The following is a 25,326-nucleotide window of genomic DNA, read 5'->3' on the forward strand; positions in this document are numbered from 1 at the left end:
TTGCCCACTGTAGTAGTGATGATTGTGACCTTGCTGCCATGACTTGTTGGAGTCTTTGGGAGAATAAAAATGCTAAGGTTTGGAAGAATAGAAAAGGGAGGCTATCTAGTGTCCTTAATTTAGCTGGCCAGGTTCTTTTTCAATGGAAATATGTGAGGAAGCTACAGGTGTTTGATAACAATTCTGTTTCATCTTCTCATGGTGCGGTGTGTTGGCAAAGGCCTTGTGTGTGGTGGTTTAAATGTAATGTTGATGCAACAACCTTCTTGTCTAGTGGCACGATTAGGTATGGGGCTGTAATTCAAAATTCTGAGGGTGAATTTGTTGCTGCAAGGAGTAATTGGCTTATTAGCAGTTTTGGTGCTCGGGAGGCTGAAGCCATTGGCGTGCGAGAGATACTCAGCTGGCTCAAGGGGTTACCCTTCCTTCATGTTATTATTGAAATGGATAGTTTACAAGTTTTCACTGCTTTAACTATGGATAGTTTTAGTCCTGATGGTTTTGGTCTTCTTATTGATGATTGTAGAACATTAGCTCAATCCTTAGGAGATGTTACTTTCTCTTTTGTTAGGAGATCTACGAACTCTGTCGCTCATTCTGTTGCTAGGGTGGGAGGTTTTTTGTCATGTCTGGGAGAGTGGAGGCTTATTCAATCTCCTTCGTTGGTTTCTCAGTTATTGTTTTAATGAAGTTCTTGTTTCCCTAAAAAAAAAAAAACTAATGCTTGAATATTAAAACTCATCTTATATATTCGTAGTTTTTATTTTTTAACTTCTTATTCTTCTAATCTATTTCCGTGATCTTGAGTAGAAAGTAAGGGTAATATCGTCCTTTCATCAACTCAGCCCAATGAGCAACTTGATTGGGTCGGCTGTGGGCCAGAGGCTCCGGCGGCTTCAACCATTTTACTATTGGTTACTAATATCTAGGTCCCCTAAGTTCTATAAAATCACTAATAAGCATAATTTGTAATAATATTTTTTACACGGGTTCACACTAAACGATTGTGTTAAAACATATCTATTGAGGAGAATCAATTATTTAGGAATACGAACATTTGAGTTCCAACTTGAACTCAATATCAAATGTCAATCATTTATTGGATGTCCAAAATCAACTTACTCGTGTACTTTAGAAAATCTAGAATTTTTCCGGTTTATAAAATTATTCAATTTCTTGTGTTGTAACAAACATAAACAGCTAGGTGCAGGAACCTAACTCCATTCATATGAAACATTTCAGCGAAAAGCTCTGTCTACTGATAGAATTATTGGACAACCGTTTTCTCTGTGCACAAAATCAGCATCCATAATACAACAGCAGCAGCCGCAGCAGTAACAAACATCTGAAAAATCAAGAATCTGTTGCTAAAACCTCAGTAGCATCAAAGTTATGTCGTTGTAAAGAAATTTGTAACAGATTGTCAAAACTGCAACATGCAGCTCCAAGTTCACATCTGAACTTAGCCAATGGCTATATAACAGTAATTTGTTTTCCTGCCAAGAAATCTAAGACCCAAATCTCTGTTAAGGTCAATACCATCCTACTCGGGTATATTTTTCATCTGTATATATTCCCAACTAAAATACCACAAGCACTATGGGCACAGTCAAAAAGCAAAACTTATTAATGAGAGAGCAATATATGAGGAGTGGCCCTCATCCGTCGTGGCCTTTCTTTTCCTTTGAAGGTAGAAAAGATTTAATCCATTGCTTCCAAGGGGCATCCTCTTGTTGCTCAATCCATGACAAAAAACAACTGTCCAACAAGCAAAAGATATTAACATAGAGGAGCTGATATGGCACTGGCACAAACCGAAAATTTGCAACTTGAAGAAGCGGCCATAGACCTCCTTCCAGTATCAAAGCTGGTAAGAAATCCCTTTTCACATCTTCCTTAACTTGAGGAAAGCTCTTTCCAGCAGCAAAACCCATGTAAGAGAAAAAGACTAGCAAATCCAAAGGTCCAAAGAGACCCCCATCAATGGCAACTTTAGTAGCAACAAAACGAGGAGAATTTGGTTGCATTAGAAATCTATTCCTTATAAATCGGTCCAAACCTTCATACCTGTAAAAGATTAGTAAGAACTAAATTATTAATAAGAGAGAGACATATACTATTTGATGAACAAAATGCATGAAATTCTCTTTCTCCCTCCCTCTATTTCTTTGACACTCAGAGGTCCACACAATGATGTTAAGAATAAACACTCCAAAGGCCAGAAAATTTGGTCATATGAACAACTCTCAGTGAAACGACAATGCAGCAACTTATTGAACAAACTAGAAATTTCAGAACATAACCATCCATGAACTCCATAATTAAATCAGGCACATCCACCCAAAAGAGTACCACAGTTTACATGATTGGGGAAAAATTGCAAAATTAACTCGCCATCTCTCTCCCAACACAACAATCCAAACTATTTCCCCAATTTATTAGGTAGAGAAAGTTATCAAATTGTTCATAAGACATAAGCAGTTAACTAACTAATGTAAGAATCACTTACCAGAAGTGCCCAACAGGTCCAACAAACGCAAACCCAAAAAAGCTTGTTTTAGCCACTCGGTTCCAGTTGAGCTTTAGTTCATTGTTTCCATTCCCTGTATCCTCAGTGGATTTTTCATTCTATCAAAGACCATAAACTAATTAACAGTGAATCACTTACAACATTCTAAAAATATATGTAGTAAAGACACATGCATCATCATGAGACATGAAAACTATCATGTTCAAGAAATGAAGCCTAAAGAAAGTATTTGCAAAGCATGAACAACACATAAATTGAAGATATCACATAATACTCTTGCAAAAAAATTCCTAGAATTATATTCAAATAATTAGCCAATCCACTTCTAGTCTGTAACCTAGAACCACCATTCCAGATAAAAATGTCACGGCATTGACACTTTCGACAAATTGCAGTGTCAAAACAGATTCTGCAAACTATACTAGAGATACTAAAGAATTATAAAGAAAGATTGAACCAAAAGTAGCGCTATATGGAATATAAAATCCACACTAATAGGCCATACCTATCAACCCACATAAATAGAAAGATCAAAGATTGTTATCTAACAAAATAGAGATACAGCAAAAACCCTTCTTGCTCTTTTCAAATGCGTTTACGAATTAGGATCACACCCGTCAACCTAATTAACAATTCAACGCTTGATACAACCAATCATGCCTTTGATTCAAAAGGGTTCAATGCAAGAAATTATATAACAGCAGTTTCTTAAGTAATGTAAAATGAAAGCTTCTCAAAAGTAATAAGAATTTTGATTTCTTGAAAAGGGTAACAACTATCAAGAAAGAAATTAATTACCTGATTGTGAAGACGATTCTGGGCAGTAAGGTGAGTGATTGACTGAGCAGCTACATCGCCAAAACCCCAAATCAAACCAGAGCTAACCACTTGTGTCTTCACTGGATGTACGGCCAAACAATTCTGATACCATTTCCACAGCCTCAGCATTTTCTTATTTCTCAGTGGCAAAGAAGAAGAGCAAATAAAGAAACAAAATGGAATGAAGCAAGTGATTATTATTATTATTATTATGATTTATATTATGGGTCGTTTCTTTTCAGGACTTTCTTGCTGTTTGTTATGTGATTACTGTACTGACCGGCGGTTGAAGTTGAATAAGTGAATATATTAAGCGAATTTTACATTGCTACCCTTAATCCAATCCTTAATTACAGATTTTGTTTTTAGAAATAACTATAAATCTAGGTTTTATATATAAAAAAAAAGTTACCACACTTATAATTTTTATCACAAATGCTACCGTTAAGTGCTTGAGTAAATTATAAATCACTCTGATGTTGAACGGTGGAGGACACCTTATTTTCTTCTCAAAATTGCAAATGTAACTCTTCAAAATACCCGTGTGTTGTAGGAGTGTTTTCTTTGAAATTTTTGAAATTGAATATGGACTTTGATTATGGATTTATGCTTGGACTATTTAATTTATTAATGGTTGTAATGTTATATGTTAATATTAAAAAAAAGCTTAATTAAATTAACGAAAAAGCTTCTTAATTAAATAATAATAATAATAATAAGGGTGAGATTAGTAGAACCTAATAAAATACTCATTAAACCTGTTTTTAATATCTTTTTATTATTAGATATAGATTCTCCTTCAAATATAAGTTTGATACACTTACAACTAAATTTAAGTGGATTGCGATACTGATCACTCTCAATTTTATTTTTTTTAAAAAAAAGAGATTATAGTTAACCCCCTTGCACTAACAATTTAAGTTCTTTTACAATAAAATCGTTCATACTACTCTTAATCAAATTAAGTTATTTTCATAAATATCTATGAAAATTAAATGTTATGTATGTATTATGACAATATTGTCTTTAATAAGTTGAGTTAATTACCTAATTTATGTAATTTTTTATTTTTATTTTCATTATTTACGTTTTTATTTATTCTATGTTTCAAAAGTTATGTTAATTTGACAATTTTGTTTTCATATTTTTTTTATTTGACAATATTGTTTCAAAATGAAATATCTGTGTTTCAAAAGTCCATAATTTATTTTAACATATTGAGTCCATTACCTATTATATAGTTGTAGTTATTAAAATAACTTAAATTGACTGGGGGTAGTATGGACCTTTTTATCGTAAAAGAACTTAAATAGTTATGTAAGAAATTTAAGTGTAACATTTTAAAATATGAAGAAAATAAATGTCACACCTCATTTAAGTTTGGGTATAAATATTTCTTATTTATATTTATGGAGAAATCTAATAATTTTTCCATAAATGAAAGAGCGGTACTCCACATTCTAAATTTTTTATCATAAAAAATTATTTCAAATGATGTGACATTCACAAGTTGGTTGGTAAAATAATACAATTAATTCATTTAAAACTTATAAAAAATTACCAACCACTCAATTAATAACACATAATTTAAGATTAAAAAATTTAAAATATCTATTATTTCTATACTATAACTAGAACAAAGACCCCCTCTATCCCACAACTGTCTCTTCAAATTCAAGATTACCAACAAAAATATTTGCAGATGCTTTTGGAGATTTACAAAAGCATGTTTAAGCACCATCATCAATTAGAAAAGAAGTATTAACGATTTCGTTAGAATAAAAACAAAATTTACAACATATGTAGTATTCACAATTCCCAACGAATCATTGAACTTTCTTCCATGCCTAAAACTAACGAATTTATTGTTGTGATAAAATTTGTAATTTAGTATGATTCAAATACAAGTATTTTCATTACAAGTTAAGTATTTTTTAAATAGCGTTCCATGATAAAATGTTTTGAGAATTTTGTTGGCGAATAAATACAAAATTGGAGTAAGCCATTGCAACAATGGAGAAATTAGGATAAAGTCATAAAATCAGAAAAAAATGGTGAGATGGAAACTAAAAAAAATAGTAAAAAAAAAATACTTAAGACATGTATATTAGATATTTTAGCGAGTTATTGAATATTTTGATGGGTTTAAATAACTTATCGTAATAACAACATTAAATAAGGATTTTTTTCAATTTACAATTATTGTAACATTCAACTCGATTTTTCGATGAAAAAAGTGAGTAAAAGAGTGGTGGAGTCAAGTGGGCCAAGACGGGTAATTAGGAGGAAGTTAGGGGTCGTCCTTTTATCATCTCTGCCCAATAGACGGGTGATTGAGCCCGGCTTATTGACTGCGGCCAATTGGTCCAAAATAAAACAAGAGTAGAGCTTCTAACATCCCTTCAAAAATTTTATCAAATTCTTTTTTTTCAATTATTCTGGTTTTAATACTAAAAAATACCAATTTTCTATTAAGTTCCATTTACTTTTTTTTTCCCTAGTTTATTCTAATTTAACAATTTTAAATTAGCCACCCCTGACAATGGAGATGATGAGTTTATAGAACCATATAAAGTCAAGTGCATATTCTTGATGGTTCCTCCAATTGTGAACGTTGAACTTGGGAAAATATATAAGTTGCTGAATGCAACAAGCATACGCATGAGATAAATACATCGGGCAAAAGTTTTAAAACAGGTTTGTTTTTTAGATTTTTCTTGCCCGTAAATCAAATTGAAGTCTTACTTTTGCATAGATAAAGAGTCAAAAAAATGAAAAAAAAATGAAAAGAAAAGGACTTGTGTTGACTTTTCCCATTTTATAGAGAAAGAAGCAGCCCAAGAGTTTGTAGAAAATAAAAGTACCATCAGCAGCATGTTGGAGTTTGAAGAGAGAGAAACACTGTAGATGAGCTTAAATATATGTTTTGTCCTTTAATGTAATTACCAATAAAAAGAAAGACAGCGTTCTAAATAAAAATAACAGGGTGTTAATAGCGCTACCCAAAAAATAAACCATCCAGAGCTTTTAACACCCCTCTAAAATTTTTAACCATTCTTTTGAATTTATACCCTAGTTTAATTTATAAAATAGTAACCATACCCTTAAAATCAACCATCTTCCATATAAAATTTAATTTAAAGGGAATATTTTTGTTAAGTTTTATGCGCTTAATTTTTTAAAATCTTAAATTAATTTTTGCTTATTATAGTTTCTACCCCATAATCCTAAACTTTTGTGTTTGTGTATTTCAATTAAAATTTAAAATATAAATATAAATTATGAAATGGGATGGGTGTAAAATACTTTTTAAAAGAAGTTTAATTGAAATTTCGTTTAAAAGAAAAAAATTAATTAATCTGTCTTTGGTTGTTTGGGAAATTTTAATTTAAAAGGGGTTTTACTAGAAATTTTGAAGGGTGTAAAAAGGACTACTCTATGGAGGAACATAATAACGTTGAGATCCCTAAGGATAGGCTAAAATCCCATGCGGTTCCTAGTTTAAGAATGTCCAATTTCATTTAAAATCCATTAATAAACTCAATTAGTTTTTTCAATTTTTTTTGGGGGGAAAATGCTACTTCGTTTATAAAATTTCGACAAACAGCACGAAAAGAAATGTCCTGAAAAAAGTAAGTTACACATAATTACCATGATATTTTAGTTTTTTTTTTTATAATTTTATCAAAATTTTATAACTTAATTTTTGTGTTCAAAGCATTGTCGTCGTCGTCGTCATCATCATCATCGTCATCATTATGGTAATGGACTCTAGATACATTTACTTTATAAAATAAAATTTTAGAAAATTAAGCTCTATTTTCATATGAGCATGAACCCACATCCTTAACATATGTTGAGTATGTAGGTTATCACCCCATAACAAACCCCATACAATAAATTCAATTGTTCTAATAATATTGTCTATACATTACTTAAAATGAATAATATTGTCTATACATTACTTAAAATAACTTTAACTATTAATAAATTTATTATACTGTTTTGCCAACTACTCATCACACATTATATATTTATTCACCTAATTTTATTTATTCAAGTCATGCTTTTCTCTAAAAAAAGATTAGTATGTAGTTAAAATACTAAATTTTCTCGTCATCATAAGTGGGGTTTTAAATCTCTTGTATCTACACTAAGTTTTAATAGTTGAATCAAATCTTCTCCCGTGTTGTCATCAAATTGTACCTCTCATATTAATTATTCTAAACAGTAGGGACCCAGAAGTTATTTACCTCAAATAATATTTTATTCGAGCCCATTCTTAAAAGTTAAAATGAAAAAATAATAATAATAGAAATTTGTAACGAAAAAAAAAAGAAAAGCAAAATTGTCGAGAATTGCAGCCTTACCTTTTGGCTTTCTTATCTACTGTTGTCTGTGTTTGTTTTGTTAGCAATATTTGTGGATAATTTTTTTTTTGGATATTATGATTGTCCATGCACTATACCTTCAGTCTCAGAAATTCAAACTCCATCCCCCCCTCACTGTAGCCAAGAGGTACAACACTGTTAGTAGTTTTTGTTAATCCTCTTCAAATGATCCTTCACTTGGTGCCCAAAAAGGTTTATTACTTGGGTTTTTTTTTTTTTCATTTTTTTCCTTGTGCTTTACTGTCTTTAAGGTTAACTATTTTGAACTTGAGAGAAGATTATTTAGCTGTTGTAGTGTTTAAGAGATTTTGTTTGATTTATAATGTCTTGAACTATTTGCTATAATAGTTGTTGAAATTTTGCCATATCAAATACCCAAATGGGCTTTTCATTTACTGAGCTTATTTGTATGAAACAAAAAATTCCTTATGATGTGAGTGAGTGGCTCTTTAGATTTGGGCTTGGCCAACATACTAATCTGATTTATGAACTAATCTGATTTATGAACTAATCTGATTTATGAACTTGCTGATATATCCGTTGTTGTTTCTCTAGGATTTTTTTATGAGGGAATGTGGTGGTGGATAAAGTTTCAAGTTCTGGCCTTTGCATGAAATTTGTTCAGAGATCAGATTGCTTGAGATTTTCAGCTTGACGAGGACAAACTGAGAGGATCTATGGGGAAATTTGCTGAAGGGAAGGCTTTTTTGCAAACTGATGACAAATATCAATCTGGAAGTACCATTGTGAAGAAAGGATGGGGGCAAATGATACCAGCTAAGGTATGTGTTGAATATTCGGCAGTTTGATTTTGTTTCTTATTTATTTTATTTATTATTATCATTTTTTAATTTAACTTTGGTTAGCCTGGTTTGGGAAGAAAAGAATCAATTTTATTGTTCCGTAGCTTGAGATTAAATATTTACATACCATGGTTAGGCTATGAGCAACAAAAGTTTTTATATATTTCACTTCTAGATAGTTATAGGTTTAATAATTTTAAATTTGTTAACTTTGCAGAAGAATAATCCTGGTGAAAAGAAACAGTTATATTCAAATTCAAAGCCCACAGACTCCCAACCACAAACCCACTGCTCTTTCTGCATGAACAAGGAAAGTTGCCGAACTGTACGCTCAATGACAAAACTAATGAACAGTTTGATAGAAAGAGGAAAGCCCCAGGAAGCCCAGGCCATTTTTAACAACTTGATTGAAGGGGGACACAAACCATCTTTAGTAACCTACACAACCCTCTTGGCCGCCTTGACCATCCAGAAGCGCTTCAACTCCATACATTCTATTATGTCACAGGTGGAAGAAAATGGTATGGATCCTGACTCGATATTTTTTAATGCTGTGATAAACGCCTTCTCTGAATCTGGTAACATGGAAGAAGCAATGGACACCTTCTGGAAAATGAAGGAGAGTGGATTGACGGCCACTACTAGCACTTATAACACATTAATCAAAGGGTATGGTATTGCTGGCAAGCCTGAAGAATCTGTGAAACTGCTGGACCTAATGTCAAGAGAGGGAAATGTGAAACCAAATCTCAGGACTTATAATGTGCTTGTTAGAGCATGGTGCAACGAAAAGAACATTACGGAGGCTTGGAATGTTATGCATAAGATGGCAGCTTCTGGGATGAAACCTGATGTCGTTACTTATAATACAATAGCAACAGCGTATGCTCAGAATGGAGAGGCAGATCAGGCTGAAGAGGTGATTGTAGAAATGGAGCACAACGGTGTGCAGCCCAATGGGAGGACTTGTGGCATCATTATTAGCGGATATTGTAAAGAGGGTAAAATAAAGGAAGCTTTAAGGTTCGCGCGTACGATGAAGGAATATGGAGTGCATCCTAATCTTGTTATTTTCAACTTGCTGATCAAAGGTTTTGTAGAAATCATGGATAGAGACGGAGTTGATGAAGTAAGTTTTGGTATCGGAATTTTTTTTTCCTCTCTCTCTCTCCCAGATTTGTGTTTACTTGCAAAGGTGTACTGTCCTGACACTTGTGTAATTATTATTATTATTTTTTGGCTTGAATAAATTTTCTAAAATATTATTTGCAGGTTCTGGCCTTGATGAAAGAATTCAGGGTGAATCCAGATGTTATAACTTATAGCACAATCATGAATGCATGGAGCACAGCCGGGTTCATGGATAAGTGCAAAGAGATCTTCGATGACATGGGGAAGGCTGGCATAAAACCTGATGCACATGCTTACAGCATTCTTGCTAAAGGTTATGTCCGTGAACAAGAACCAGAAAAAGCCGAAGAGCTACTAATGACTATGATTGAATCGGGATTCCACCCGAATGTAGTTATTTTCACAACCATCATCAGTGGATGGTGCAGTGATGGTAGCATGGATCGTGCAATTGAGGTTTTCGACAAGATGTGTGAACATGGGGTTTCTCCCAATTTGAAGACTTTTGAGACCCTAATGTGGGGATACAGCGAAGCCAGGCAACCATGGAGAGCTGAAGAAATACTCCAAATCATGAAAGCATTTGGAGTCCACCCTCAGAAATCCACCTTCTTGCTTCTTGCAGAAGCTTGGCGTGCCACTGGATTGACCAAGGAGGCAAAAAGGATTCTAAGTAAAATAAAAAATAAGGAAAGAACCAATGAAATGGAGGCAGAGGAAGAGATACCAGTTGAAAGCTTAGAGAGACTTTATCACAAAGAAGCTACAACTGCCTCCTATCCTAATCTTTTACAGATACCAAACGTAGTTAGCAGCGATCAAAAAGGGTCAGCTGCAGCTCTTAAAAAAGGTCGAATGCTGTTAAGAGATGCTGATTCTTCTTTGGAGTGCTCGTGGTTTGCTACAACATCCATGTACCTTTCTCATTCCTGTAAATCTGGAGCAAGGTTGCCAATTATTTGCCAAAAGCAGCCTCTAGGGCAGGTCGGTATGTACAGTCAGCTTGCAAATTCATGTACAGTGGTGTTCCTGAACTGAGAAGCTATGCAAAATCTGCTTCTTGATGCAGCTACATTCATACTCTTCATCATTAGAAAAAAAAAAAAGTTGAAGGAAATTACAGTCAATATGTTGTACATAGAAAAGGGAATTTCTCATTTTTAACCTTTTTTTTCTTTATGCAAGTGAAAACCAGTCCCATCGCCATCCCAGCCCATGTATCTGCTGATATTTTCTGTACCAAAAATGCGCATTGTTTCTGCCATCCCACGTTATAAACATCCTGATTTACTTTTTCTGTCTTCGAAAAAACGTTTAGTTGTGCAAATAAAAGGCCGGCTTTTTCCCTTGAAAACGTGACTATGAAAATATTCGGGGTAGAAAACTTAACATAAACAATACTGAGCTGTGAGTTTTAAAACACGGCTTCATTTAGAAGCTAAAGGGGAAAAATTTTCTTGTACAGAGGAATGCAAACCTAAAAGCATATATGTAGCTTTTTAGTTAATTGCCCTCCCGAAAGCACCCGATTTACGAGCTACTATATCATATCTCCAGCAATTACAAAACACTTCATGACTCATGTCACTGCCATATATATTCTTCATTTTAAAATAACTTTCCAGCTCACAACTCAAGAAATAAGCTTCGTTTTCATTGTAAAATAACTTTTTCACCGACAACTCGAATAAATTTGAAGTATATCCAATCCCGCAATTCTGTGGATAAGCGTATTTAACAATTTAGATTAACTGCTGTTACAAGCAGTTCTGTCCTCTTATACAACAGGTTGGTTAATTTTGTCACAAAGTTTTGTCTCTTTTCTCGCGAAGATTCAATGCCTTATTCTCAGGACATTGAGAAGGAACTCTGCTGAGAAGCAAACCAGAAATACACCAAAGAGAGCACCAGATAAAATTGCAATGTGATTGATACTCTGCACTGAATAGCCACCAATAAAAGTGCCCGACGTTCCGGCTGGAGCTTGGGCTGCCTCCATAACCCACAGAGCAAAGCAAACAAGACTCAGAAGATTCACTTATCTCAAAAAGGAAATGCATTGCTAAATATCCCCCCCAAAAAAAAAGGTATTGATAAAGGTAGGAAAGTTGAAAGCTTATGTCAATTTTTAGGCAAAAGAAACGCAAGAATGGGTTATTTTGGATTTGGATGAAATTTGATGATGATAACATCATAAGCATCTGATTGGCCCAATACACTTGAAAATAATGTATAGTGAGCATCAATTCATCAAACTTCTTAAATTCTCGTGAAGTCAGTTTGTGTAGTATAATTTACAAGATAAGAGGGAAGTAATCACCTTCTCCACAACCAATTCGTCCAATATAAGCACCTCCAGAACCTTCCTCCTGTCCCAAGACATCTACAATAAACAAAAGGGTTTTGAAGCTTCATATAAATAAATTTTATATTGAATTGTACACATCCCAGGATTTTGAATACCTTTACGAGGACACTAATCGCAAACAACCCAAAAACAGCACCAGCGGCTCCAACAGAAACTGCATTTTTTGGTAAAATAAGCCACGGAACAAAGTTAGCAGCGGCACCTGAAAAAATGTAAGAGAGCCACAATCCACAGTTTCCTTCCTCCTCCTCAACAAGCTTCCCTGTTTAAGAAAGATGGATTAATTCAATTCATTTCAAATGGATCCTTTTCAATAATCAAATTTCATAATCTAAGACAAAATGAAACGCATACCGAAGGTGTAAAAGAAGAAAAGGTTACTGGAAAGATGGTTCCTGAAGAGAGTCCACAAAAGTGAGAAATTCAACGAAGAGAAGAAAAAATTATACTAGAGTACAATATTCATCTGTGACATCGGTGATGTTTTCGTCATCAAAATTATCAATACCTTAAAATTCTCGCCAGGTAGCATGACAGAAAGCTGCAGTCACAAATTGGTACCATGGCGGAAAATTATGATGCAAGTACAAAGATTTGATGCTACGGACCTAATCAAACCCTGGTTTTAGCATCATTCAATATGCCACGTAAAACAATAGCACTAAGAATACCATGAAAAATGACTCTCGTTGTTGATACTTGATATGGTGAACTATCTTCATATTCATGCGTTTAAACTTAATTTTAAAAGCATAGAAGCTAAAAGTCGTAAACACCTCCTTTTACTCAGCAACTAATGTTCACTAACCCTCTCTTGCTTACACTCTCATAACTAGTGATTTTGTTTCACTAGCAATTATGGATTAAATGTTGAAACAATAACAAACTTTATGCCCTTAATCGTGCATTTCCAAGCAAACACATATTTTAGGTAATTTTGAAATTTACCATGATCTCCTATGAATCCGACCTTGGAAGCTTGTTATGGAGCTTTACTGAGTTGTTACAAGCTTGATCTAGCTTCTGAATTCCTGTTTCCCTTGCTTCAGCTCAAGGATCGGCTTGCTTCACTGAATAGCCACCAATAAAAGTGCCCGACATTCCGGCTGAAGCTTGGGCTGCCTCCATAACCCACAGAGCAAAGCAAACAAGACTGAGAAGATTCACGTCTCAAAAAGGAAATGCATTGCTAAATATCCAAAAAAAAAAAAGTATTGATAAAGGTAGGAAAGTTGAAAGCTTATGTCAATTTTTAGGCAAAAGAAACCGCAAGAATGTGTTATTTTAGATTTGGATGAATTTTGATGATGATAACATCATAAGCATCTGATTGGCCCAATACACTTGAAAATAATGTATAGTGAGCATCAGATATTCATCAAACTTCTTAGTTCTTAATTTCTCGTGAAGTCAGCTTACCAAGTATAATTTACAAGATAAGTGGGAAGTAATCACCTTCTCTACAACAAATTGGCCAGTATCAGCACCTCCAGAATCTTCCTCCAGTCCCATGGCATCTACAATAAGCAAAAGGGTTTAGAAGCTTTATATAAATAAATTTCATCACTTTGTATGCATGCAGGGAATGTGAGTTTAATTTCTCGTGAAGTCAGCTTACCATGTATGCATGTCACATCACTTTGTATCACAACTTTGTGTCCAAGTAAAACATAATATTGATAACAAGACAATATTTGTGTGTAGGGAATGGGAGATTTATTGAATGAAATGGTAGTGATGATGAACCAAACAATGGCTATTGCACGTCTTCAATGCATATTTATTTATTCTCTACCCCAGTACATTCAAACTTACAGTTGAAGATGCATATTCTAAATGAAAATGGTCGCAATATTATCAAGTCATCAGAATACATCTGAACCATGTTATGTTTGTTTGAGTTGTGCTGGCTGATGGGATGTGATAGATTATCAAGATGGATATAGAAGTTGGGAGCATGGCCAAAGATGGCTCTGAGGCCGGAGAATCTGTTGCAAAGGGTTCATAATGTCATATTCTCAATACTACTGCAAGCCAGTTTGGTTTTCCTGAAGCAGCTGCCGGATCTGAGTTGTATTGATGCTTGCGAGCATTTCAAGTCAAGATCTCAGTTTGTTTTTACTGCAAATTAACCATTTCAAGTCAAGATGTCATACAGGTTGCTAGGTTTTTAGTTCTAAATGCAGGGATCAAGTTGACTGCTCTAAGAGCCTGTACTAGTTTTTATTCCCAAACCATTCAGAAATATATGTTTAAACTTTTGTCGGAAAAAAAAATTTACTGTTTATGGCAAACCATTTAGGCGTTGCGCCCGTTGCCCTTGCCCCTGCGGCCCACGTAGGTTTGGTAATTTGGTCCGATCTTATTTTTGGTCCGACTGACTCGACCTTAATTTTTAAGACTTTGACCCGAATTTTTGGGTTTCGGATTGAGTTAGGGTCAAAATTTTTAAGCCCTAACAAATTTCAGGTCAAGGTCGGACTTTAAGCTGACCCAGCCCCACCCGACCCTATTTGGAAGAAAAAAAAAAACTAACACAAGTTTTACACAAGCACACATCACTACATCACCCAACCCAAATTATGAGTTTTTATTTGTATAAGAGATTTTTTTTTAATGTTGGGTTGTGGAACTAAATTGTGTGTTTTTATTTGTATAAGACATGAGTTTTTTATTTTTTATTTTTTATGTTGGGTTGTTGAATTGAATTGTGTATGGTTAAAATGGTTATGGAATTACATGTGTGTTTTTAATTTAATTGCATTGTGTGTTTTTTATGTTGGATTTTGGAATTGATTTATGTGTGGGGTTGAAATGGTTGTGGAATTGAATTGTGTTTTTTTTAATTTAATCACATTGTGTGTTTTTAAAGTTGGAATATGGAATTGAATTTAAAAAAATATTCCTATTAATTGGTTGTTTTGTGCATTAGTTTGTGATTAATTATATTGTATATTTTACCTTTGTCTTGTTAATTATTTTAAATTAGAAAAATTATTTCTTTTGTTTTATATTCATGGTATAATAAATAGAAAGAGAAAAAAAATTAAAAAGTAACATGGATGAATTTGGGATGTGGTCATAACATTACAAGATATTGACAAATTTGAGTTGCCTAAATTATTGAATTAAAATGCATGTATAGAAGAAAATATTAAAATAACATGAATATAAAACAAAACGTTAAAAAATAGTTTAACATTAAAATAATATGAAAACTATTTCGGTAGGGTCGGGTTGGGCTCGACCCGACGTTGACCCGATTCGGGTCGGGTTAGACCCGACCCTACCTATAAAATGTTCGGATTTTTTTAGGGTCTGGCTTTAAATTTTTTTGATCGGGTTGAGTTCGAGTTTGGTCAAGCCCGAGCCCGAGCCCGAGCTGACCTTTTGCCATCCTTAGGCCCGCGCCCTATGCCCTGCCACTGTGTCGGGATCTTATTGTTATTATTTATGAAAAGTTTGTGGTCACTTCTTCAAATTCAAAAAACCCAATAAATCAATCTCTTGGAATTTTATTTATTTATCTAAAATAATAGCTAGCAATATGTCCATGCGTTCATCGTAAGGTATGATCTTTTTATTTATTTTAATGATAATTTTGTAAATCATTTGGGTTTGATGCTTTACCTCTCAACTGTGATGATGATCTGAACAATAGCAATAACTTTTGTTTACAAAAAAAAGAAAAATTAATAGGGGAGAATGACTATGAGAATGTGATTGCTGGTGGTGGTGCAGAAAAAGAGAATGTGATTAAGGTGTTTAAACATAATGGGTTGGAGAATTGTTTGGGTGGGGATGCTACTGATGTAGAAGAAGTCTTTAAGATTTGTATAATGGGTTGGAGAATTGTCTGGGTGGGGATGCTACTGATGCAGAAGAAGTCTTTAAGATTTGTAGGGTCTTTGGCATGGATCAAGAGGGAATTGTGTGGGATATGCCCCGTTTCCCCTAAACAAGCATGAATAAGGAAAATAAAAGAAAATTAAAAGAAAATTCTTTAACAAAACCATGGAGGATCCATCTCATTCGAAATGACTGCCTCAGCAATGAGTTGCCTCCCATCGAGCACTTGATTTAAGGTCCTTCAGCCTGACCTTACTTGAGTGCTTATAATGTCGATTCTCTCAGGAGTAAGACCTCATTTGAACAGTCTGTAGCTGAATGCATGTAATGCTTAACTCTATGCCCATTAACTTTGAATTCCTGGCATGTCTTTTCATATAAGAGATCAACAGCCCCATGAGGATAAATTCTGAGCAGTTTGAAAGGTCCAGACCATCGAGATTTCAGTTTTCTTGGAAATAGTCTTAGCCTCGTATTATGGAGCAGAACTAGTTGACCATGGATTAATTTCCAGTGTTGGATGTGTTTGTCATGCCAGTGCTTTGTCCTCTCTTTATAGATTCTTGCATTTTCATACGAGAATAGCTGTAATTCATCAAGCTCACATAGTTGAAGTTTCTTTTGCTCTGCTGCAGTATGTACGTCCCAGTTTAATTGCTTTAGTGCCTAATATGCTTTGTGCTCTAGCTCGAGTGACAAGTGGCAAGCTTTCCCATACACTATTCGGTAGGGAGGCATGCCGAGTGGTGTCTTGTACGTTGTTTTGTAGGCCCATAGGGAGTCATGTAAGCGCAAAGACTAATCATTTCTTGATGGGTTCACCACTTTTTCTAAGATTTTCTTAATCTCTCTATTAAACACTTTTGTCTGGCCATTATATTGTGGGTGATATGTTGTTGCTATTTTATGCTTGACTCCATATTTCACCATGGCTGCAACAAATACTTTGCTGCAGAAATGAGTACCCTTATCACTAATAATTGCTCGTGGAGTGCCAAACCTGGAAAAAAATGCTTCTCTAAAGGAAGTTCACTACTGCTCTAGCATCATTGATAGGTAATGATGCAACTTCTACCTACTTGGGATATAATCCACAGCAACCAGGATATATAAGTTCCCAAAAGATGGTGGGAAAGGACCCATGAAATCTATTCCCCATACAAAAAAAAATCTCCACTTTCAGAATGTTTGTCAATGGCATTTCATGTCTTTGAGTTATGTTTCATGTCCTTTGACACATGTCACAACATTTAGCAAACTCATAAGTATCTTTAAAAACGGAAGGCCTGTAATAACCTAATTGTAAAACTTTAGCAGCTGTTCTGTGACTACCAAAATGTCTTCCATATGTTGCAGCATGGCAAGATTGCAATATATGGGGAATTTCTTCATCTGAAACACATATTTGTATTCCCTGATTTGAGCATAACTTATACAAGTATGGGTCATCTCATTGGTAGCTTCTAACATCATGAAGGAATTTCTTTTTCTACTGAAAATTCAATTCAGGTGGTAGTAATCGACTTACTAAGTAGTTAACAAAATCTGCATACCATGGAGATCCTGGTTGCTGCAGCATTTGTGTCTGTTGTATTACTAGCAGTTGTTTATCAGGAAATGTTTTGGTGATGTCTTTGTTTGTCAATGTGCTCGCATTCGCTTCTAGCCTAGACAAATGATCTGATACTTGATTTTCAGTCCCTTTTTTATCTTTAATTTTCAAAATCAAACTCCTGAAGCAATAAGATCCATCTTATTAATCTCGGTCTAACATCCTTCTTTAAGATTAAGTGCTTGATGGCTGCATGATTTGTGTAAACTGTCACTTTAGTACCCACCAAGTAAGCTCTAAATTTATCGAAAGTAAATACTACTGCTAGCAACTTTTTCTTTGTAGTAGTGTAATAAATTTGAGCTTGAGTAATAGTTTTGCTGGCATAGTATATAGAGTGGAACACTTTATTCTTCCTCTGACCCAATACTACCCCAATAGAATGGTCACTGGCGTCACATATAAGCTCAAACAGTAGAGTCTAATCTGGTGCTATAACCACTGGTGCAATGATAAAAACTTTCTTCAATTCTCTAAAGGCTTAAAGACAGTCCTTATCAAAATGGAAAAGGTTTGTCATGTTCTAGTAAATTAGTAATGAGCATAATAGTTTAGCTACTTTGGAAAAGTCTTTTATGAATTTTCTGTAAAATCCAGCATGTCCCAAAAAACTTCTAATCCCCTTAACTGAAGTAGGATGTGGCAGTTTATTTATCACTTCTATCTTTGCTTTATCTACCTCTATGCCATTCTTGAACACCTTATGACCCAACACTATTCATTCTTGCACCATAAAATGACATTTTTCACAATTGAATACTAGGTTAGTCATCTCACATATTTTAAGAACTTCTTCCAAGTTGTGTAAACAATCAATATACGTTCCTCCAAAGACTGAAAAATCATCCATGAATACTTCCAATGTTTGCTCCACCATATCTGAAAAAATAGACATCATACATCTCTGGAAAGTTGCTGGAGCATTGCACAAACCAAAGGGCATTCTTCTGAAGGCACAAGTTCCATAAGGACAGGTAAATGTAGTCTTTTCCTTATCCTCTAGGGTTATAGCAATTTGGTTGTAGCCTGAATACCCATCTAGGAAGCAATAATATTATTTTTCAGTAAGTCTGTCCAACATTTGATCTATAAAGAGAAGTGAGAAGTGATCATTCCGTGTGGCTTTGTTGAGCTTCTTGTAATCCATACATACTCTCCATCCAGTCATTATTCTTGTAGAAATAAGTTCATTTTTCTTATTTATTATCACTGTTATTCCTCCCTTCTTTGGAACACATTGAACTGGACTCACCCATAAACTGTCTGATATCATGTATATGATCCCAGCATCCAGCCATTTGATGATTTCTTTCTTCACGACTTCCTTCATAATGGAATTTAACCTTCTCTGTTGCTCTACTGAATTGCTGTAGCAGTCCTTTAACAAAATCTTATGCATGCATCTAAAGTAGATGAAATGTCCGCCGTAGTCCATCTAATTGCTTTTCTGTATTTCCCAAGCATATCTACCAGACTCTTTTCTTAACCTGCATTCAAAGTAGATGAAATGATTACATGAAGTGTATTGTTATGACTAAGATAATCATATTTCAAATGTGAAGGTAACAATTTTAATTCAAGAGTAAGAGGTGATTCAATAGATGGTAAAGTCGTTTTCACTTTCCTGTCTGAAAAATTTAGAGGTTCATCAAATCTGTTATGTCTATTAGATTGCTTTTCTCACATCCAATCTATCTGATTTGCTGCAACATCTTCTTCTTCAAATCTTTCAAATATGGCAACTTTGATAACCTCATTACTGTAGCATCTATTTATTTTGTATGCTACAACAAGATCCACAATGCTCAGGAAATTACAATCTTCTGCCTTATCAGGACTCTTCATAGCTTCTAATACATTGAAGATGACTTGTTAGTCATTCACCCTTATTGTTACCGCTATTTTCTGCACATCTATCAGAGTCTTCCCGGTTGCCAGGAAAGGTCTTCCAAGTATAATTGGTATCTCTTTATCAGCCTCAAAGTCTAGTACAATGGAATCCACTGGAAAGATGAATTTGTCAACCTTTACCAATAGATCCTCAATATTTCATTCAGGGTATCCATGAGATCTGTTAGCTAATTACATAGTAACTGTTGTTGGCATGCACTCTCCTACTCCTAATGGGTTAAATACAGATAATGGCTCAGATTAATATTGGCTCTCAAGTTACATAGTGCTCTACCATTGTACCTAGCTCCAATTGAATATGATATTGTGAAGCTTCCTAGATCCTTCAATTTTTGAGGGATCTTACTTTAAAGCATGTGACTACATTCATGTGTTAAGGCAACAATTTTAAATTCTTCCAACCTTCTTTTTCTTGCCAAAATATCTTTTAGAGATTTCACATAATTAGGTATTTGTTCCAATGCTTCCACAAAATGTATGTTGATGTGTAACTGCTACAGCACTTCCAGGAATTTGCTAAACTGTTTTCTTGTTTTTATTTCTGGAATCTCTGTGGGAAATGAGGTAGTTGCCAAAATTGCTGGACAGCTTCAGGAGGTACCAATCTCTGCTCCTTTGATTTATTGTAAGTTGTCACCACAGGTGTTTCAACCTCTTCTTCAGCAGTTATCGGTTGGTTTCCTTCCAAAGTTGCTGCAGCTTGACCACTAGCACCAGGATCCTGATGGCTGGGTTGCTGTAACATCCTCTCATCTTGAGGAGGTTCTTGTGAGGAGTTAAGTTCCAACCTCTTTTTAGTCACATCAACATTCTTTCCAGATCTCAGATTAATTACCTTACAATGTTTTTTACACTCTCTTCCTGGATCTTCTGTATTGCTAAGTAAACTTCCCTGAGATCTACTACTCATTGCTATGGCAAGCTATCCAATTTGGTTTTTCAGGTTTCTTAGAGATACAGCTTGACTTTGCACAATTGCTTCATTCTTCACAATATATTCTTTAATCTGTGTTTCCAATGAAGTAAGTGGATCATGACTAGTGTGTTTTTGCCCTTGATTCTGCTGATGAAAACCTGGTGGTTGAGTATGCATGTTCTGTCCACTCGGTGCTGAAACATGATGATTTTGATTGCTCTATGAGAAATTTGGGTGTTACTTCCATTCAGGGTTGTAAGTATTTGAGTATGGGTTGTTCTGAAGTTGTCGGTTGAAGTTGCCTATATAGTTTACTGATGCTGGATTTCCTAGACAGTTGTCAGATACGTGCCCCTCACCACAATACACGCAAGATAGTTCAGCAACTTGCATTACCGCTGCAGGAGTAGAAGTTATGGATCATCAACCATCAATCTTGTACTTGGATTCAACCCATTATAAAAGGTTTCCAACTGTATGCAACATGGAATGCCATGATGAGGATACCTTATGAGTAGCTCTTTAAATCTCTCCTAAGCCTCATACAAACTCTCGTCTTCAAGTTGATGAAAAGAAATGATCTCATTCCTCAATTTTGCATTCTTGGTTAGTGAAAAATATTTCATTAAGAATTTGTCAGCCAAGTCTGACTATTCCAGGATGTTTGCAGCATTTGAAACATCACTGGTTTAAGTTCAAAATTTGCGGCTTCCACTTCAGGTCTGACTATTCCAGGATGTACAACTTGAGGAGTTAACACAGCATAATCTCTGATAGCCATGTCTCTGTCATCTGCCATGTAAATGATATTGTTGTTACTTAGTTATCTCTTATTAACGTGCGTGTTTTACCCCTCTTGAATGTTGACAGGTTGTAGTGGCCCATGATGATCCAAGTTTCCCACATCTTGTAAATTATCTATTTTTGAAGTAGTTTTTGAATTTCTTTACTCTCTTCGTAATTTCCTTATAGTTTTTTCAATCTCATGATCAAATTGAAATTCAACAGATCTATCTTTGCGCATGCAAGTGTTGATCTGTCAATAAATAAAACAAATTAGATCAAGTTGGCACTGTCAAGATTGACTTCACACTTTGAAAATAAACAATCAATCACCGACAACGATGCCAAAAACTTGTTGGTTATTTTTACTCAATTGGTATTGATGTCACCAATAAATAATAAAGTAATGAATATTCAAGATCGTCTCCACAAGGATTGATGTTACTAGAAATACTACAACAATCACGATAATGCAATCTACCTTTATTTCAAGAGGAACTTAGTTAAAGTTGGTTACTACCGAAATTAAAAATTATAAAAAAATAAATCAAATAAATGCAGTAATGAAGTAGATTAGATAAATTGCGTACAAAGAGTTTAGTGAGAACGAAGAAGCTGAATGATCAAACTCTCTTCATGGGATGTGCTTTTCATCAAATTAACACCAGTTGCTACAACAATTCCTATAGCACTGTGCAGAACTCTTTTGCATCCTCAGCTGTCGCTTGTTGGACTTCCCATACCCTAAAGCATCCTAACAATGACCAGTTGTTATTACACCTAAGGTATGACATTATGAACATCCACTCTCTATACCATACAAAGTGAATTCCTACTTATAGTTCTTTACAAATCTTACTTAAGTATAACCCTTTTGTGGGTGTGGGTAGAGGTAATCAATGATTGATTATCTCTAATTCTGCTTTGAGTGCAAGCATTAAACCTAAACAAGTTTGGTTAGTTAAACGTGTACTTTCAGCATGTATACTTTTTGTGACCAAATCTAAATTTTGTCGTTTATAATATTTATTTAAACAAGTTAGGTTAGTTAAACGTATACTTTTAGCCTATATACTTTGTTGTTCGGGTTAGGGTGTTGCACATTACATGTTTAAGCTATCATAAATCTCACCTTAGTGTGTTACACGTTACACTCTCGGACCATGATTTAAAGTTTGGCAAAGCCCTTTGTCAGTTACTCTTTCCATTTCCCGTCAGAACACCATGCCCAATCAGCAACGTAGTCGATGCATTGCCTGCGTAACCTACTGTAAATCATGCCCCGATGATTGCGAATTCAAGAGTTTTTTTTCCCAACGACATCGAAATTGTCCATACTAACTTCTTTAAAGCTGTGAAGAGTGCTTCATCTTTAAGGGCTCTTTTAAATGAAACCGTTGATGAGAGGGTTAAGACCGATGCCGAAAAACTGACTCAAATTCGAGCGACACTAATAGAAGGAAACATCAGCCGAAAGTATCCAGTTCAAAAGGCTGTCGGGATAATATATACGCTACATAAGAGAATTGAGTCTCTGGATTTGCAACTACCGGAGATAAGAAGAACAAGCAGACTGACCTCTCCATCTTTTTCGGCGGCCACGGTGACTCAAGATCCACTTTATAATGTTCATTCATTTATGCTATGAATTCTAGACTACATCCCTTATTAATTTTAATACATAATCTTTTCTATATGATTTTATGGTTGATTACCTCTGGTTATGCTTTGAGTAGAAGCATTCAACCTAAAAAATTTTGGTTAGCTAATCGTGTACTTTCGGCATGTATACTTTTAATGACCAAATTACAATTTTGTCGTTTATAATATTTATTTAAACATATTCTAAGAGTTTTTTTTCCCAACGACAGCGAAATATACTACACCAATTTCTTTAAAGTTGTGAAGAGTGCTTCATCTTTAAGAGCTATTTTATATGAAACTATTGATGAGATGATGAAGACCGATGCCGGAAAATTGACTCAAATTTGATCGATACTGATGGAAGAAAACATCAGCCGAAGATATCCAATTCAAATAGGTGCCGGCATAATATACACGCTGCATAAGAGAATAGAGTATTTAAAATTGCAACTGCCGGAGAAAAGTAGAACAAGTAGAATGGCGCCTCTATTATTTTCGGCGGCCACGGTGACTCGTGATCCATTTTATAATGTTGATTCATTTATACTATAAACTCTAGATTAGATCCCTTCATAATTTTAGTACACAATCTTTTCTATGTGATTCTACTGTTGATTACCTCTAGTTCTGCTTTAAGTAGAAGCATTCAACCTAAAAAAGTTTGGTTAGCTAAACGTGTACTTTCGGCATGTATACTTTTAGTGACCAAATCAAAATTTTGTCATTTATAATATTTATTTAAACAGATTTTGTTAGTTAAACGTATACTTTTAACAAATATCTCTTTATTGTTCGGGTTAGGGGATTGCACATTACCCGTTCGAGCTATGATAAATCATACCTTAGTGTGTTACACGTTGCACTCTCGGCCCATCATTTGAAGTATGAAAAACCCATTTGTCAATGTTGATTTTCATATCCAGCAAGAACACTATGCCCAAGCATTAACGTAGTCGATACATTACTTGTGTAAACTACTTTAAATCATGCCCCGGCAACTGCGAATTCAAGAAGTTTTTTCCCAACGACAGCGAAATAGATTACAACAATTTCTTCAAAATTGTGAAATGTGCTTCATCTTTAAGGGCTCTTTTGAATGAAACCATTGATGGGAGGGTCAAGACTGATGCCGAAAAGCTGACTCAAATTCGATCGATACTGATAGAATGAAACATCAGCCGAAGGTATTCAGGTCAAAGGACTACCGACATAATATGCACGCTGTATAAGAGAATAGAGTCTCTAGAATTGCAACTGCCGGAGAAATTTAGAACAAACAGAATGACGCCTCTATCATTTTCGGCGGCCAGGGTGACTCCATGTCCACTTTATAGTATTGATTCATTTATGCTATGAACAATAGATTATATCCCTTCTTAATTTTAGTACACGATCTCTTCTATATGATTATATGGTTGATTACCCTTAGTTCTGCTTTGAGTAAAGGCATTCAACATAAAAATGTTTGGTTAGCTAAACGTGAACTTCGGCATGTATACTTTTAGTGACTAAATCAAAATTTTATCGTTTATCATATTTATTTAAACATGTTTTGTTAGTTAAACGTATACTTTTAACATATATCTCTTTGTTGTTCGGGTTAGGGGATTTCACATTACCCGTTTAAAGCTATCATAAATCATACCTTAGCATATTACACGTTGCACTCTCGGCCCACCATTTGAAGTTTCGAAAAGCCCTTGGTCAATTTTGATTTTCATATCCAGCAAGAACTTCATGCCCAAGCATGAACGTAGTCAATGCATTGCCTGTGTAAGCTACTTTAAATCATGCCTCGGCAACTGCGAATTCAAGAGTTTTTTTTCCAACGACAGCAAAATAGACTACAACAATTTCTTTAAAGTTGTGAAATGTGCTTCATCTTTAAGGGTTCTTTTAAATGAAACCATTGATGGGATGGATAAGACCGATGCTAGAAAGCTGACTCAAATTCGATCGATACTGATGGAAGGAAACATCAGCCGAAGGTATCAAATTCAAAGGACTGCCGGCATAATATACACGCTGCATAAGAGAATAGAGTCTATAGAATTGCAACAGCCGAAGAAATGGAGAATAAGCAGAATGACGCCTCTATCATTTTCGGCGGCCACGGTGACTCCAGTTCCACTTTATTATGTTGACTCATTTATGTTATAAACTCTAGATTATATCCATTCCTAATTTTAATACACAATTTTTTCTATATGATTCTATGGTTGATTACTTCTGATTTTGTTTTGAGTAGAACAATTCAACCTAAAAAAGTTCGGTTAGCTAAACGTGTACTTTCGGCATGTATACTTTTAGTGACCAAATCAAAATTTTATCGTTTATAATATTTATTTAAACAAATTTTGTTAGTTAAACGTATACTTTTAACATATATCTCTTTCTTGTTCGAGTTAGGGGATTGTACATTACCCGTTTAAAGCTATCATAAACCATACCTTAGCGTGTTACACGTTGCACTTTCGCCCCATCATTTGAAGTTTGGAAAAGTCATTTATCAGTTTTGATTTTCTTATCCAGCAAGAACTTCATGCCCAAGCATAAAAGTAGTCGATGC

The 25,326-nt window shown here is 34.7% G+C and overlaps 3 protein-coding genes and 1 non-coding gene across 5 annotated transcripts; 2 read left to right on the top strand and 2 right to left on the bottom strand.

Moving 5' to 3' along the window:
• Positions 1-1,257: 1,257 nt before the first annotated feature.
• On the bottom strand, positions 1,258-3,614 carry LOC18054892 (protein sym-1). Its single transcript, XM_006450560.2, has 3 exons — positions 3,329-3,614; positions 2,510-2,628; positions 1,258-2,067 (listed from the first exon to the last, which is right to left on the bottom strand). The coding sequence occupies exons 1-3, from the start codon at positions 3,476-3,478 to the stop codon at positions 1,659-1,661; spliced, it is 678 nt and encodes a 225-aa protein (XP_006450623.1). The 5' UTR covers positions 3,479-3,614; the 3' UTR covers positions 1,258-1,658.
• A 4,071-nt stretch (positions 3,615-7,685) lies between these two features.
• LOC18054893 (pentatricopeptide repeat-containing protein At5g25630) lies at positions 7,686-10,947 on the top strand. Of its 2 annotated transcripts, none has more exons than XM_006450562.2 (4): positions 7,686-7,932; positions 8,296-8,522; positions 8,761-9,672; positions 9,816-10,947. In XM_006450562.2, the coding sequence occupies exons 2-4, from the start codon at positions 8,418-8,420 to the stop codon at positions 10,710-10,712; spliced, it is 1,914 nt and encodes a 637-aa protein (XP_006450625.1). In that variant the 5' UTR covers positions 7,686-7,932; positions 8,296-8,417; the 3' UTR covers positions 10,713-10,947. The 2 variants fall into 2 exon arrangements, with proteins under 2 accessions (XP_006450625.1, XP_006450624.1); XM_006450561.2 differs by having other exon boundaries at positions 7,686-7,867.
• A 494-nt stretch (positions 10,948-11,441) lies between these two features.
• On the bottom strand, positions 11,442-12,676 carry LOC18054894 (rhomboid-like protein 11, chloroplastic). The gene is made up of 5 exons (XM_024177993.1): positions 12,551-12,676; positions 12,397-12,437; positions 12,138-12,304; positions 11,995-12,057; positions 11,442-11,667 (listed from the first exon to the last, which is right to left on the bottom strand). Exons 1-5 carry the CDS (start codon positions 12,604-12,606, stop codon positions 11,509-11,511), a joined length of 486 nt encoding a protein of 161 aa, XP_024033761.1. The 5' UTR covers positions 12,607-12,676; the 3' UTR covers positions 11,442-11,508.
• An 8,143-nt stretch (positions 12,677-20,819) lies between these two features.
• LOC112096031 lies at positions 20,820-20,926 on the top strand. The gene has a single exon (XR_002904189.1). It is a non-coding gene; the product is annotated as a small nucleolar RNA R71 (small nucleolar RNA).
• Positions 20,927-25,326: the final 4,400 nt, after the last annotated feature.

This window comes from Citrus clementina, unplaced genomic scaffold (genome assembly GCF_000493195.1).
Source record: "Citrus clementina cultivar Clemenules unplaced genomic scaffold, Citrus_clementina_v1.0 scaffold_1, whole genome shotgun sequence".
NCBI classification, from domain to species: Eukaryota; Viridiplantae; Streptophyta; class Magnoliopsida; order Sapindales; family Rutaceae; genus Citrus; species Citrus x clementina.

Excerpts from the sequence above, each read along its gene's own strand:
- LOC18054893 (XM_006450562.2), top strand. The coding sequence starts at position 8,418 with ATGGGGAAATTTGCTGAAGGGAAGGCTTTTTTGCAAACTGATGACAAA. Across the intron at positions 8,523-8,760 it reads GGCAAATGATACCAGCTAAG|AAGAATAATCCTGGTGAAAA; the intron begins GTATGTGTTGAA and ends TTAACTTTGCAG. Across the intron at positions 9,673-9,815 it reads ATAGAGACGGAGTTGATGAA|GTTCTGGCCTTGATGAAAGA; the intron begins GTAAGTTTTGGT and ends TATTATTTGCAG.
- LOC18054892 (XM_006450560.2), bottom strand. The coding sequence starts at position 3,478 with ATGCTGAGGCTGTGGAAATGGTATCAGAATTGTTTGGCCGTACATCCA. Across the intron at positions 2,629-3,328 it reads AGAATCGTCTTCACAATCAG|AATGAAAAATCCACTGAGGA; the intron begins GTAATTAATTTC and ends GGTCTTTGATAG. Across the intron at positions 2,068-2,509 it reads GGACCTGTTGGGCACTTCTG|GTATGAAGGTTTGGACCGAT; the intron begins GTAAGTGATTCT and ends AATCTTTTACAG.
- LOC18054894 (XM_024177993.1), bottom strand. The coding sequence starts at position 12,606 with ATGGTACCAATTTGTGACTGCAGCTTTCTGTCATGCTACCTGGCGAGA. Across the intron at positions 12,438-12,550 it reads TACCTGGCGAGAATTTTAAG|GAACCATCTTTCCAGTAACC; the intron begins GTATTGATAATT and ends GACTCTCTTCAG. Across the intron at positions 12,305-12,396 it reads TTTCTTCTTTTACACCTTCG|GGAAGCTTGTTGAGGAGGAG; the intron begins GTATGCGTTTCA and ends TTTCTTAAACAG.